Source organism: Macaca mulatta, chromosome 7, assembly GCF_049350105.2.
Source record: "Macaca mulatta isolate MMU2019108-1 chromosome 7, T2T-MMU8v2.0, whole genome shotgun sequence".
NCBI lineage: Eukaryota > Metazoa > Chordata > Mammalia > Primates > Cercopithecidae > Macaca > Macaca mulatta.
Window position 1 is genome coordinate 33,231,563 of NC_133412.1, and position 17,115 is coordinate 33,248,677.

General features: G+C 39.8%; 1 protein-coding gene across 1 annotated transcript in view; it reads right to left on the reverse strand.

The window, feature by feature from the left end:
* Nucleotides 1–17,115, reverse strand: part of NEDD4 (NEDD4 E3 ubiquitin protein ligase) — a 167,118-nt gene that overhangs the window by 95,273 nt on the left and 54,730 nt on the right. Inside the window, exon 5 of the mRNA XM_015142301.3 lies at nucleotides 3,028–3,081. Coding sequence (XP_014997787.1) covers nucleotides 3,028–3,081 — 54 coding nt within the window. The remainder of the gene's footprint in view (nucleotides 1–3,027; nucleotides 3,082–17,115) is intronic.

Sequence of the window (17,115 nt, forward strand, 5' to 3'; positions counted from 1 at the left end):
AAGTTTTAAAAATTTTATTTGTCATATTTATCCATCTATAAATATCCAACTGTTAATATCAAAGGCAATGCTTTTTTCTTCCAACCTATCATGACGCACTTTATAGTATTATATACACAGTAAACGCTCAAGGAATGTTAATTTGCTGATCAGTGTTTGACAAACAGCCGTTCTGGCCATTAAGAAAGAGTCACACCAATACTAAAGTTACTAGCAAAACAGACCAGACCACATCTGTGTGGAAAGCACAGATGTGAGCTGTCCCTCCTTGTAGACAACATGCAAATAACGCAAATAAAATAGTTCACCAATAATACACCCAATGATAAGGCAGAATTCACATCGGTATCAGTGGCAACAGGAAAAATAACAGTAATACCATGATCTGGCAATTCAACTCTAAAACGTATCTCTTAGAGATACACTCAGACATGTACATACGGAGACATAAAAATGTTTATCAGTTGGTAAGAGCAACATACTGGAAATAACACTAATAACACTAATATTAAGGAGGTTAAATACATAAATTATAGCATTATGATATTTTCAGAGTATAGAAAATTATGCATCATTGAAAGGTGTCATCACAGATCTCACAAATACAACGTTAAGCAAAAAAGCATATCAGAGGAATGCCTACAGAGATATACTATTTTTATAAATTAAAAAATATGCAAAATAAACAAGGTAGATTTTTGTTTTTTGGAGATAGAGTTTTGCTCTTGTCACCTAGGCTGGAGTGCAATGGTGTGATCTTGGCTCACTGCAACCTCCGCCTCCTGGGTTCGAGCAAGTCTCCCACCTCAGCCTCCCGAGTAGCTGGGACTACAAGTGCCCACCATCACGCCCGACTAATTTTTGTATTTTTAGTAGAGACAGAGTTTCACCATGTTGGCCAGCCTAGTCTTGAACTCCTGACCTCAGGTGATCCACCAGCCTCGGCCTCCCAAAGTGCTGGGATTACAGGCATGAGCAACCATGCCTGGCCAACAACAATGTCTTTTTTAGGGATACACACACACACACACACACACACACACACACACATATATATATATGTATACGTATATATGTGTATATATGTGATAAAAGTATTTTAAAAAGCAAAGAATGGCAAACACAAAATTGAGGACAGTGGCTACTAGTGGAGGAAGAAAAGGAGATGCTACTAAGGAGGGATCTAGGGAGGGTTTCAAAGATTTTGGTAATGTTCTAGTTCTTAAGCTGAGTAATGTGTATGTATATACATATTTGTCTTATTTAAAATATTTATATTATGTGGGCTTTTTTGTATGTGTATTTCATGATTTAAAAACAAAACACACACAAGACTCCACCAATATGAAGTTTAATTTGTTTCCATCTAGAAGGGACCAGCCTGGCCAACATGGTGAAACCCCATCTCTACTAAAAATACAAAAATAAGCTGGGCAAGGAGGCGGGTGCCTGTAATCCCAGCTACTTAGAAGGCTGAGGCAGGAGAATTGCTTGAACCCGGGAAGCAGAGGTTGCAGTGACCTGAGATTGCGCCACTGCACTCCAGCCTAGGCAACAGAGTGCGACTCTGTCAAAAATAAATAATAATAAATAAAGGAAAACAGATCTATAGAGACAGACGGGAGAAAAAAGGAAAACATTCTATATTCTTTTAAAAAAAGCAAAAACACAGAAAACAAATAGCTCCGTAACTAACCATATTCGATAATCAAATCAGCAACATCTGTCACTCAGCCTTAAAAATTAGACTGCCAGGCTGGGCATGGCGGCTCACGCCTGTAATCCCAGCACTTTGGGAGGCAGAGGCAGGTGGATCACGAGGTCAGGAGATCAGGACCCTCCTGGCCAACATGGTGAAACCCCATCTCTACTAAAATACAAAAAAATTAGCCAGGTGTGGTGGCATGCGCCTGTGGTCCCAGCTACTAGGGAGGATGAGGCAGGGGAATTGCATGAACCCTGGAGGCAGAGGTTGCAGTGAGCTGAGACTAAGCCACTGTGCTCCCACCTGGCAACAGAGAGAGACTCCAACTCAAAAAAAAAAAAATTAGATTGCCAGCCAGTGATAGTCTTCTTCGGCAGCAATAATGTACTTTTGCTTACTATGATGTTTATTAAAGATTTCATTGGCAATATCTTTAGTTGCTAGTATAATTATCATTTCTTGAGGGCAAAAAACATGAATGTAGTTTAACACTAAAAACAGACTTTTTTTTTTTTAAAAAAAGCTAGTTTCTTTGTTAGCTAAAAAAGGAACAAAACTGTTTAATTTTTCTGGTGCTTGTAACTGATAAGCTTTGCACACATAACACTGTTTGTATACTTACCTGTTCAAATCTTACAGGTTTAAAATATAAATATGAGCTGCTAAGAAGAGGGTTTGAGATTGGATCCTCAGAGACAACATTAGGAAAAGAATAGGACTTTAAGATAGTCTTTAGGAATTCAGAAATCAGGACAATCATTTTGTAAAAAGAACATCAGGTTTAACTTTGCTTTTTGCTTCTGTAAGAGCTGGCCATCCTTGAGAAAACTTTATTTGCTCATTCCTTATCAGTGTAAAAAGGACAGATTTCCTCTGTAGAAGAGTGGGGGTGAGAGAGTGGATAGGATGTCCATTGGATATGGGTAACCCTAAGAAAGGCCACTGTAGTGAGGAGGCGCAACTGAAGGATACTCCGGGCGAAGGTTCCCAGTGCCATGGACTCGGAACCAGGGGTCATGGACGAGTGAGAGGGAAGGCAGGACAAAGAGGTTGATTTTCTGTCCTCTCCTGTCACAAGAGGTCTTTAGTAAGACCTTATGATATGTCGGCAATCAGAAGAGGTGCTTGGGAGGAGAATGGAAAGGGAGCGAGTAGCACCAGGAGGAAGAAAACAAATTCTATCTCCCCCACCATTTTGCGCAGAGTCTCCATAACCACCCACAACCCGTCTCTCAAATCCCAGATTGCCTACCCACTTCCCCTGGCTGCTCTCCTGAAACGTACCCTTACTTCATATTTCACACAAGCACAATATAACTTACCAATCGATTTTCATCAAACACTTCAAAAAGAAGCCGGTGCTGCTGAGGATGAACCTAAGTAAGAAAAACACAATCTTTATTTAAAAACAAGTAAACATCAACCCACCGACACTGAGAAATAAATGCTTAAAGATGCTGCCATTTGATCGAGTGCAGTGGCTCATGCCTGTAATCCCAGCACTCCGGGAGGCCGAGGTGGGTGGATCACCTGAGGTCAGGAGTTTGAGACCAGCCTGGCCAACATGGTGAAACCCCGTCTCTACTAAAAATACAAAAATGAGCCACGTGTGGTGGCATGTGCCTGTAGTCCCAGCTACTTGGGAGGCTGAGGCAGGAGAATCACTTCAACCTGGGAGATGGTGATGGCAGTGAGCCAAGATTGTGCCATTGCATACCAGCCTGGGTGACACAGAGAGACTCCATCTCCAGAAAAACAAAACAAAACAAAACAAACAAAAATATGTTGCCATTTGCTAATTCCTATGATTTGGAATGTATTTTAAATTACATGAAGTAAGAGCAGACTAGTCATGTGTCACTCATTTTCTAGTAGTTTCACAACAACAAAGTGAATTTGGTTATTTTTCAGATTTTTCTAATAGAACGAAAGGAAGTAAAAGAAAATTTCAAAAGATTACTTAAATGTTTGCAAACGCTTAAAAATACAGACTAGATTTTGACATCTTATGATCAGTTTTATTTACTTGCTTTTTATTTATCAGTGTAGAGCGACCCAAAGTGGACATTTATTTTTCAGAAACTAGTGTTGTGAATCCTTTTATTATTGACTTAATGAAATCACATGTTGCTTTTACTATATAAAGTACATAGCAGTCAAAAGTATACACTGAGTTTTCACTTAAGGTTTAAATTTTGTAAAATTTACAAGCAATATTTTATTTCTCAAAGCCAATGCTTTCGTTCTTGTAGGAATGTTTCAATATCAAAATAAAAATCTATGTGACATCAAACAGAAAGGCAATCTTTAATACCTTTTTTGTACCAGAGTTTAAAATGAAGAAGCATATTCATATTTATGTTGATTTTTCCCCTACAATACATATATTATATTGAACATTGTGGTATCTTAAAACATTGGTGTACATGTCAAAAGTACTGGTAGAAAAAAGTCCTACACTTGTGACAAAGATTTCTAGATACCTAACTCAGTGTCTACTTTTCCTTCTGAGAACATAACCCTAGTTTTACCTACAGCCACATTCCCAGGCTCACCACACTGGACACCTCTTGAGGAAATCATTAATTTTTGAAAACTGAAGTACAACATATATTTAGTGAAGTATAAAGTATACTAATGTTGGGCTGAAGAAGAAAAAAGTATACTAATCTTAACTATACAGCTTGATAACCTTTTACATATGTATACTGTATCATATACAATATGCATATGTAAAAATACATATACATACTGTGTATGTATATGATACATATGTATATATATTAAACCCAGATAAAGATATTGAATAATCTGTTCTATTTTATATATATTTTTTGTGAATGGTGCTCTCTGGAATTGTTTAACATGGAGACCCTGAATATGCCTATCTAGAAATTTATCCCTTGTACCTAGGGGCAACCAATGAAGCCACCCTAGTGCCAGTCACTCCTTGGGAGAGCTTTTCAGAGGTGGCTGATTCAGCTGGGAGAGATGTCCCTTTTGCCCCTTGCATTTATCTTTCCTGTCTGAAATGTGGTTAGGATAGCTGGCACTCCTGCAGCCATATTGTGACCATGGAGTAACTGAGGATAGACATGCCAAACATAAGGCTAGACATCATGGGGATGGAAAAATAGTGTTCAGACGGCTAGATGTGCTGGTTCACACCTGTAATCCCAGCACTCCCAGGCTGAGGCGGGAGGATCACTTGAGCCCAGGAGTTGGAGACCAGCCTGGGTATCATAGGGAGACCATCTCTACAAAAATAACAAAAACTAGCTGGATGTCATGGCACGTGGCTATAGTCCCAGCTACTAGGGAGGCTGAGGCAGGAGAATCGTTTGAACCTGGGAGGCGGAGGTTGCAGCGAGCCGAGATCGCACCACTGCACTCCAGCCTGGAAAACAGAGTGCAAACCTGTCCCTCCCTCCCCACACAAAAAAAAGGGTGGGCACGGTGGCTCATGCCTGTAATCCCAGCACTTCAGGAGGCCAAGGCAGGCAGATCACTTGAGTTCAGGAGTCTGTAACCAGGCTGGCCAACAGGGCGAAACCCTGTCTCTACTAAAAACACAAAAATTAGCTGGGTGTGGTGGCAGGCACCTGTAATCCCAGCTAGTTGGGAGGCTGAGGCAGGAGAATCACTTCAACCTGGGGCACAGAGGTTGCAGTGAGCCAAGATCGTGCCACTGCACTGTCCAGCCTGGGCATCAGAGTGAGACTACGTCTCAAAAAACGAAAAGGAAAGACAAAATAGTGTAAGACAATCTTTTTTCAAAGAAGATGTAGAAGAACTTTTGAGGAGATGCAACTGAGCTGAGACTTGAAAGATGGGAAGAATTTAAAGGTATAGAGAACATGCACGGCAAAGTCACATGAGAAAAGGCAGCACGGGGACAGAATGAGCATGTTCTAAGGAAATGAGACTGACAATTTTTTTTTTTTTTTTTTAGATAGAGTCTCACTCTGTCACCCAGGCTGGAGTGCAGTGGCGCGATCACAGCTCAGTGCAACCACACTCAAGCAATCCTCCCACCTCAGCCTCCTGAGGAGTCTATAGGCATGCACTACCACGCTCGGCTAATTCTTAAATTATTTTTGTAGAGACAAGGTCTCACTGTGTTGCCTAGGCTGATCCTGAACTCCTGGCCTCAAGTGATCCTCCCGTCATGGCCTCGCAAGAATATTTCTGTATTAGAGACTGGCAAGAAAATTTTGGTTAGTTAGGGTAGAGCCAGGGTGGGGACACTGACATCCAGAAGAAGAGTTAAGACTTGATTGGTAGGGGGACCAAAGCAGTTTTAAAAGGAGACATGACATAATTTAGGTCACATCTGAAGATTATTTTGTCAGTGATGCACAAAATGAACTGGGCTGGAGACAGACCCTGGTGTCTACAGGAGCTGGAGCCCTAGTAACTCAGGCATGGAGTCAGTAGAGCTTTGCTCAGGATGGCCCCAGTGGGAATAGGGAGGGAGACAGGGCTATAGAAACCATTTTGAGGAAAAACCTCCGAAGTATCAACGTCTATCAAAATACCTAGCAGACACTGCCGATGTTTAATGAATATTGCTAAGAAACTAACCTGCTGTCCTGGTTCAGGCTGTAATTAATAGCTCGTAACAGGATTCACTACCTCAACTATCTTTTTTTTCCCCTCCACACTCTGTTGCCCTGGCTAGAGTATAGTAGTGCAATCTCAACTCACTGCAACCTCCGTCTCCTGGGTTCAAGCGATTCTCCTGCCTCGACCTCCCAAGTAGCTGGGAATACAGGGGCGTGCCACCAGGCCTGGCTAATTTTTTGTAATTTTTTTTTTTTTAGTAGAGACAGGGTTTCACCATGTTGGCCAGGCTGGTCTCGAACCCCTGACCTCAGGTGATCCACCCACCTCAGCCTCCCAAAGTGCTGGGATTACAGGCATGAGCCATCAGGCCTGGCCTATCCTATCTTATCTGTCTCTGGAAGACATTTAGGCCATCTTTACACCCTACTTAAAAGTTGTCCCCAGTGGTCTAAATAACAAAATCCAAATGCCTGAGTATGGAATGATCCTTCATGATCTGAGTCCGATTTGCCTTTCTGGCCTTGTGTCCTATAAATGTCCCCCTGCCCAACCAAATATATATCTACCCCATACTGTAATCGCACTGGAAACTCACTACTAACTGCTTCTTGCATTTTCTGATTTGTACTTCTGTGCAAGTTAAGGTCTATCCACTTGCAACACCTTCTCCACTCTACACGTCTACATTGTGCTCATCATTCAAGCCCAGCTCAAATGCCAACCTCTCCCTAGAGCCTGACCTCCCCATTCACTACTACTCCTGTTTTCAAAGTAGTTGATCAGACTTACTACATTTTTTCTTTTTATTAAAGTTAATTGGGCATATGTGTGATATCTCCCTGCCGAATTATAAACACCACAAATGACTTATTCGTGTTGCTTTTTGTATTTCAGAAGCACATAATAAATGTAAAAATACAGTTTAAAATGTGTAGTGAGAATACTAAGTAAAAATTAGCAATCTGAACATAAACACTTATCTTCTCTCTTGGGAGATTCTATTTAAATCGTAGGCAATAGTTTGTAAAAGACATAAAACCATTACAGCAAAGAAGATGACAGGGCCATCAGCAGCTGAGCAATTTCAACAGTTACCTAGCAGACTGATGAAGCGGGGATGGAAGTGATGATGGATGGCAGAGGAAGCTGAAAACCACCAAAAGAACAGAGTGTCAAAGCAAAAGGGGCAACTACCCTAATGACAGAATGTCTCAAATACCACCTTTGCCTCTGGATGGTACATGTACACACACGCATGGGCACGTGTGCACACATACCCTCTTATTAGAGATCTTCTCTTTATGTCTATTTTCAGGAGGAGATTTAATGAAAATATAAGCATCAGATTTTTTTCCTTTTTAAAAAAAATTTATTTTAGTTTTGGGAGTACATGTACAAGTTGGTTCTATAGATAAACTGTGTGTTGTGGGGGTTTGTCGTACATATTATTTCATCGCCCAGTTAGTAAGCACAGTGCCCAACAGGTAGCTTTTCTATCCTCACCCTCCTCCTGTCCTCTACCGTCAAGCAGGCCCCGGTGTCTATGGTTCCCTTCTTTGTATCCACGCATACTCATGTTTAACTTCCGTTTATAAGTGAGAACATGTAGTGGTTGGTTTTCTGTTCCTATAAGCATCAGTTTTAATATACAAAATATAAATGGTAACTAAAAATGTAACATGTAATAGTTAAACGTTTATGCATTTTACCTAGAGAAACAACAGATGATTTTTCTATTTTATCACTGTTAAGTATGACTAGATTACCAGGGATCACGAACGTACAAATTAGAAAAACTGTCCTCAAAGGAAAAAGAGGTAATTTAGGAAACAAAAGAAAAGAGTTTTAAAAACTATAAGGAGTATCCTTAGAAACATTTAGGAATGTCTTGCATCCATAAAACAAAAACAAGATACTAAAAAAGGGAACTGGAAAACAAAAAAGAGGTGCTGGAATGAAAAATGACTGTTGAATTAAAATAGAAGTACTTTAAGAAAAATTTGTGGAAATCTCCCCAAAGGTAAAATAAAAAGCTAAGTTGAAGGGAAATGAGTGAAAATAAAAAAGAGGATTTTTGAATAGATTCAGTGAAAGAATTAACCCCTAATGCCCTAAAAAAGAGGTTGGGCAAATTATGGCTTGTGTGCTAAATCCAGCCAGCAATCTACTTTTTAATTTAATGGCTCACAAGAAAAGAATATTTTTTATATTTTTAAATGGTTACATTTCAGATAGATATATAAACACCTATAACCATAACCTTGATTTTGCCTCCCAACCTACAACACCCAAAATATTTTACTATCTGGCCCTTTAAGAAAAAGTCCACTGACCCTTGTCCTAGACAATCACTGTATGTTATCTATTAACTTCTCTCATGTATCTAGAATGGTACTTGTTAAGATGAGCCTTGGAAGATGTGAGAAAATAGTTACTCAAACCATTTTCTGATTCTGTGGTTCACAGGAGGAATTCTGATTGAGAAGAACAGAAAATCACTCTAGGTGACCTTCCACTCAACTAGCTGGAATCCCCAAATGGTAGTACAAACAGAGGGAAGAAAATCATTAAAGAAATTATTCACACAATGTCCAGAGTTGAAGAGAAACAGTATTCATTAGACTGAAATGCTTACTGATATGGTTTGGCTGTGTCCCTACCCAAATCTCACAGGAATTGTAATAATCCACACGTGTCAAGGACAGGGCCAGGTGGAGATAATTGAATCACTGGGGTGGTTTCCCCCATACTGCTCTCCTGGTAATGAATAAGTCTCACGAGATCTGATGGTTTTAAAAATGGGAGTTCCCCCGCACACACTCTTGCCTGCTACCATGTGTGATATGCCTTTGCTTCTCCTTTGCCTTCTGCCGTGATTGTGAGGCCTCCCCAGCCATGTGGAACTGTGAGTCCATTAAACCTCTTTCCTTTATAAATTATCCAGTCTTGGGTATGTCTTTACTAGCAGCATCAGAATGGACTAATCCATTCACCAAAGGCCTAACACAATGGATTTTAAAAACTGTACATACAAGGCATATCACTGTAAAATTTTAAAACACTGGTATAAAATAATTATTAAAAATTTTCACAGAAAGAGAAGGAAAGGAGATAAAAGGAACAAGTATCATATCTTTCAACAGAAATACAAAATACAATTGTAAAAGATGATAAAGCAATGTCTTCAAATTTCTGAGGAAAAATTATGCTTACGCAAGAATCCTATGAATGGCCAAACATAAGTTGGCTATTTATTCATCTATCATAGTTGGAAATCGACTTGGAACATGCATGCATGAGCTTTTTAATAATATGGGAAATATGATCAGAGTAACAAACAGAAACAGTTAAAAAGTGGGTAGCAGGAACAGGAGGGAGGACAGAGCACTAGAATTTGCTGTTTTTCATTACAAGCCCTTTTATACTATCTCATTTTAAAACTATGTGCAAATTCTTTCAAAAGATTTTTTTAAATTTATTAAAGATAGAAGTAAAACTATAATCACAAAAAACAGTTTACAACATGATATTTTAAGAAAAGGTAAAAGCAGAAAAAAAAAATATCAGCGATAGACTTACTGAAAAAAAGGGTAACTATATTAGTCTATAATTGCATAAAACAACAGAGGAAAAAAGTTGCCAAAAGAGTATCCAATTTTCCAAAAAGAAAAAAGGTGTTGATAAGTATATGATTCTATTGTGTTCATAAAGAACCTGAAGCAATATTCCTGAAAATTCTGCCAGTGGTTGTGGGAACAAACAATACAGGTACATCTTTAAAATAGCTTTACTAGCTATAATGCACATAGCATACACTCATCCCTTTGAAGTATACAATTCAATAGTTTTCAATATATTCAGAGAATGTGCAACCATCATCACAATTTTAGCACATTTATACAATTACAAAATGAAACCTTGGGTCTTTTAACAGATACTCTTCATTTTCCCTCAACCTTCCCAGGAAACCACTAATCTACTTTCTGTCTCCATAAATTTGCCTATTTTGGACATTTCATGTAAGTGAAATCATATAATATATGGTCTTTTGTAATTGGCTTCTGATATGGTTTGACTGTGTCCCCACCCAAATCTCATCTTGAATTGTAGTTCCCATAATCCCTATGTGTAGTGGGAGGGACCTGGTGGGAGGTAATTGAATCCTGGGGGTGGTTACCTTCATGCTGTTCTCATGATAGTGACTGAGTTCTCATAAGATCTGATGGCTTTACCCGCAATGGCAAGACAATCCTAAGCAAAAAGAACAAAGCTGGAGGCATCACGCTACCTGACTTCAAACTATACTACAAAGCTACAGTAACCAAAACAGCATGGTACTGGTAGCAAAACAGATATAGACCAATAGAACAGAATAGAGCCCTCGGAAATAATACCACACATCTACAACCATCTGATCTTTGACAAACCTGACAAAAACAAGAAATGGGGAAAGGATTCCCTATTTAATAAATGGTGCTGGGAAAACTGGCTAGCCATATGTAGAAAACTGAAACTGGACCCCTTCCTTACACCTTATACAAAAGTTAACTCAAGATGGATTAAAGACTTAAATGTTAGACCTAATACCATAAAAACCTTAGAAGAAAACCTAGGCAATACCATTGAGGCCATAGGCATGGGCAAGGACTTCATGTCTAAAACAGCAAAAACAATGGCAACAAAAGCCAAAATAGACAAATGGGATCTAATTAAACTAAAGAGCTTCTGCACAGCAAAAGAAACTACCATCAGACTGAACAGGCAACCTACAGAATGGGAGAAAATTTTTACAATCTACCCATCTGACAAAGGGCTAATATCCAGAATCTACAAAGAACTTAAACAAATGTACAAGAAAAAAATCAAACAACCCCATCAAAAAGTGGGCAAAGGATATGAACAGACACTTCTCAAAAGAAGACATTTCTGCAGCCAACAGACACATGAAAAAATGCTCATCATCACTGGTCATCAGAGAAATACAAATCAAAACCTCAATGAGATACCATCTCACACCAGTTAGAATGGCAATCATAGAAAATTCAGGAAACAACAGGTGCTGGAGAGGATGTGGAGAAATAGGAATGCTTTTACACTGTTGGTGGGACCGTAAACTAGTTCAACCATTGTGGAAGACAGTGTGGCAATTCCTCAAGGATCTAGAACTAGAAATACCATCTGACCCAGCCATCCCATTATGGGCATATACCCAAAGGATTATAAATCATGCTGCTATAAAGACATATGCACATGTATGTTTATTGTGGCACTATTTACAATAGCAAAGACTTGGAACCAAGCCAAATGTCCATCAATGATAGACTGGATTAAGAAAATGTGACACATATACATCATGGAATACTATGCAGCCATAAAAAAGGAGGAGTTCATGTCCTTTGTAGAGACATGGATGAAGCTGGAAACCATCATTCTGAGCAAACTGTCTCAAGCACAGAAAACCAAACACCACGTGTTCTCACTTATAGGTGGGAATTGAACAATGAGAACACTTGGACACAGGAAGGATAACATCACACACCAGGCCTGTCGTGGGGTAGGGGGAGGGGGGAAGGATAGCATTAGGAGATATACCTAGTGTAAATGATGAGTTAATGGGTGCAGCACACCAACATGGCACATGTATACATATGTAACAAACCTGCATGTTGTGCACATGTACCCTAGAACTTAAAGTATGAAAAAAAAAATCTGATGGCTTTATAAGGGGATTTTCACCTTTTTCTTGACACTTCTACTTGCTGCTGCCATGTGAAGAGGCATGTGTTTGCTTCCCCTTCTACCATGATTGTAAGTTGTTTTATTGTTTGTTTGTTTTGTTTTGTTTTTGTTTTTGAGACGGAGTCTTGCTCTGTCTCCCAGGCTGGAGTGCAGTAGCGCCATCTCGGCTCACTGCAAGCTCCGCCTCCTGGGTTCACGCCATTCTCCTGCCTCAGCCTCCCGAGTAGCTGGGACTACAGGCGCCTGCCACTACGCCCGGCTAATTTTTTTATTTTCAGTAGAGACAGGTTTTCACCGTATTAGCCAGGATGGTCTCGATCTCCTGACCTCATGATCCACCTCCCTCGGCCTCCCAAACTGCTGAAATTACAGTTGTGAGCCACCGGGCCCGGCCCCATGATTGTAAGTTTTTTGAGGCCTTCCCAGCCATGCTGAACTGTGAGTCAATTAAAACTTTTTCCTTTATAAATCACCCAGTCTTGGCTGGAGGCAGTGGTTCATGCCTGTAATCCCAGCACTTTGGGAGGCTGAGGCAGGCAGATCACCTGAGGTCAGGAGTTCGAGACCATTCTGGCCAACATGGTAAAACCCTGTCTCTACTAAAAATACAAAATTAGCTGGATGTGGTGGCATGCGCCTGTAATCCCAGCTACTTGGGAGGCTGAGACAAGAGAATTGCTTGAACACAGGAGGTGGAGGTTGCAATGAGCCAAAATTGCGCCACTGCACTCCAGCCTGGGCAACAAGAGTGAAACTCTGTCTCAAAATAATAATTATAATGATAATTAAAAATAAATAAATTACCCAGTCTCAGGCATATCTTATGAGCAGTGTGAGAATGGGCTAATACAGCTTCTTTCACTTACAATGTTTTCAAGGTTCATCCATGTTGTAACTTGTATCAGTACTTCATTCCTTTTTATTGATGAATAATATTTCATTATATGTATATATCTCATTTTGTTATCAGTTGATGGACATTTGTGCTGTTTCTAATTTTTGACTATTACGAATAATGCTGCTATGAACATTGGCGCACAAGTTTTCTGTGCATATGTTTTAAGAACACTGTAAAGGCCGGGCGCGGTGGCTCAAGCCTGTAATCCCAGCACTTTGGGAGGCCGAGACGGGTGGATCACAAGGTCAGGAGATCGAGACCATCCTGGCTAACCCGGTGAAACCCCGTCTCTACTAAAAAATACAAAAAACTAGCCGGGCGAGGTGGCGGGCGCCTGTAATCCCAGCTACTTGGGAGGCTGAGGCAGGAGAATGGCGTAAACCCGGGAGGCGGAGCTTGCAGTGAGCTGAGATCCGGCCACTGCACTCTAGCCTGGGCGACAGAGCGAGACTCCGTCTCAAAAAAAAAAAAAAAAAAAAAAAAGAACACTGTAAAATAAAACGTGTAAAAAATTAAATGAATTAGACAAGTATTTTCATAAGCATAAAACAATATATGAATAGAAAGTATTCCAGCATTTTAATTTAAATGTTTTATGTCTTTCCACTTTATTTCTTTATGCAAATAATTATCTCTAATCAACAAATATAAAAATAAATTGTAAATATATGGCCACAGAGAAAAAAACCAAAACAGTAAAAAAGGATATATAGTGAATTATAAATCTCTGTCTTACCTTTGTCCCACCCCCCAGAGCAAATACTGTAAACAGTTTCTTAGGTCCTTCCGGAATTATTTTCTAAAAATACTAGCATATAAGAAAGCATTTAAAAATTTTTCTGGTTTTACACAAACAGTATATTCCTATATACAATTTTCTGCATTTTTTTTTTTTTTTTTGAGATGGAGTTTCACTCTATTGCCCAGGCTGGAGTGCAGTGGCACAGTATCGGCTCACTGCAACCTCTGCCACCCGGGTTCAACCGATTCTCCTGCCTCAGCCTCCCAAGTAGCTGTGATTATAGGCGCTCACCACCACGCCTGGCTAATTTTGTATTTTTAGTAGAGACGGAGTTTCACCATGTTGGCCAGACTGGTCTTGAACTCCTGGCCTCAGGTGATCCACTCGCCTTGGCCTCCCAAAGTGGTGGGATTACGGGTATGAGCCACCGTGCCTGGCCTTGTTCTGCGTTTTTCTTCCTTCCTTTAATATAATCTGGAATGGATTATCTATAAAAACATATAAACCTGCCTCTTTTTAAACAGCAGATTAGGATTTCATTGTATGAATGTATCATAATTTACTTACTGCTGCACTGATGGGGTCTCCCACCTTCTTCCTAGCTAAAAGAATTATGATTTTATTCAAATATTGGGTGACTATGTATGTCAGGGATAGACAGCAACTCCTCTCTCCCAGGGGCTGAATTTTGATTCCTCTAAGCCTTAGCGTAACACCATTTTCCTCACCAACAATGGGGTAGGAAATATGCACATTACACAATTCTGGCCCAAGGGGAAAAGACCAGTCTTCTGGAGGGTCCTCTGGAAAAAGGTTCTTCACTTTTTTAAAGAGATTCTCAGCAAAGGCCGGCCGCGGTGGCTCACGCCTGTAATCCCAGCACTTCGGGAGGCCGAGGCGGGCAGATCATGAGGTCAGGAGATCAAGATCATCCTGGCTAACATGGTGAAACCCTGTCTCTACTAAAACTACAAAAAGTTAGCCGGGCGTGGTGGCGGGCGCCTGTAGTCCCAGCTACTTGGGAGGCTGAGGCAAGAGAATTGTTTGAATCCGGGACGCGGAGGTTGCAGTGAGTCAAGATCGCGCCACTACACTCCAGCCTGGGTGACAGAGTGAGACTCTGTATAAAAGAAAGAAAAAAAAAAAGAGAGCGAGAGAGAGGTACTCAGCAAAAAGCTCTGCCTTTTCAGCCTCTGGACATCATCATGTCTTTGGAACTGCTATAAGTATCTGTGACCACAGAGAGCAAGCAAGCCAAGAGAATCCCACAGAAGCTGGGTCAAGCATGACTTCTTTCACCTGCTGCAATGACCAACCTTCTTCTATGCTTCTTATGATTAGAGCTAACCAGTATGCTTATTGTGTAAGGCAGTTTTCGTTGTTACTTCGACTCTATAACTTGAAGCTGAAAGTATCCTAAACGATACACTTTGTCAGAGAGGTCCCTCCTAAACCTCCTAGACTAAGTGATCCCCCATCCCTGCATTTACTCTCTGGTACCATTGTTTTCCCTTCCATAACGCTCAGCACACTGATAATAATTTTGAGTTACCTGTTCACACTGGTCCATACTAGACAGTAAGTTTCATTGAGGGTAGGGACTGTGGCCATCTCATTAACAAGCATATCAAAATGCCTGAGAAATAGGTTAGAAAAATATCACACCAAATTTGTGCGCATATGTAGGTAAGTTTTTTTTTTCCCTATCCATAAAAATACAAAAGAAAAAAAAAAAACCACATAGGAAATCCCAGAAGAGCATACTATCAGTGGTGGTTTTATAGAGATGAAATCATGGCTGATTTTCATTTCTCTTTATTTAAAAAAATCTATCTTGTATAAGTTACGTTACTTCTATAACATAATATAAACATACACTTACACATATACATTATATACATCTAATATATTGAGTATGAATGCTTAAAATATACACAGAGCACCTGCAGAATATAGGAAATGGGGTGAGGCTTTTTCAGATGCCCGTGCACAATTCTTATGCATAGAGCAAATAACATGTGCAGTGCACCTAATGTGTTGTACATTTTTCCCTCTGAGCATGTGAAGCGTAGATTTTAATTATAATTTGCTATTTTTTACTTTTTTTTTTGAGACAGAATTTCACTCTTGTCACCTAGGCTGGAGCGCAAAAGGGTAATCTCAGCTCACTGCAACCTCTGCCTCCCAAGTGATTCTCCTGCCTCAGCCTCTTGAGTAGTTGGGATTACAGGCATGCGCCATGATGTCCAGCTAATTTTTGCATTTTTAGCAGAGATGAAGTTTCACCATATTGGCCAGGCTGGTCTTCAACTCCTGACCTCAGGCAATCCACCCTCCTCGGCCTCCCAAAGCACTGGGAATACAGGCATAAGTCACCACTCCTGGCCATAATTTGCTATTGAGCACTAACTTCAACTTGGAGTTTCCCATTTGTGTTAACTTGTCAATAACAGTTTTTCACAAAAACTTTTTTTGAACTTCATGTTTTCTCAAAGACATAAAAGCTGCCTTCAACTTCTGACCACAATTTCCATTTGGCCGAATGCCCAAGAACCATGCTTTGCTGTAATATATTTATCTCAACAGACATTTTTATGGTGAATACATTCAGTTGAAAACATTCTGGGCTATATACAAATGATATAAATGACAAAGAGGAAAACAGAGGATCACACATAATAATGTCGTTTGTAGAGAAGATACTTCACCATATGTTTTCAGCTTTTTTTTAGGCATAATGAATTAGCATTGATCCACACAAATTTATCTAGTTATCCTTATAATAAATTAGCAAAATATCTAATTGAAACAAACGTGCCACCTATGATCCCAAAAATGAAGTAAATATTTGGTAAATGTTACTAGCTAAAACATTTGGTAGTAATGAAGTTATGGAAAATAAAATACAAAATAAGGAAATGGCAGTAGAGTCCTAATCCTGATTTGTCAATTACAAATAGCCTTCTTTCAAGACAAAAATAAATGGAAACATATCCCGTGTTCATGGACTGGAAGAACTTAATATTGTTAAAATGTCCATACTATCCAAAGTAATCTAGAAATTCAATGCTACACCCATCAAAATCCCAATGGTATTTTTTATAGAAATAGAACAAATAATCCTAAAATTCATACAGAACTACAAAAGACCCTGCATCTTGAGAAAGAAGAACAAAGCTAGAGGCATAATAGTTCCTGATTTCCAAATACATCACAAAGCTACAGTAATTAAAACAGTCTGATACAGGAATTAAGACAGACAGAGATCAATGAAATAGATAGATCAAAAACAAACCCAAGAAATACAGTTCAATGATCTTCGACTCAGGTGCCAAGCATACACAAAGGGGAAAGGACAGTCTCTTCAACAAATGGTGGCCAGGCACAGTGGCTCACACCTGTAATCCTAGCACTTTGGGAGGCTGAGGTGGGAGGATCATGAAGTCAAGAGATCAAGACCATCCT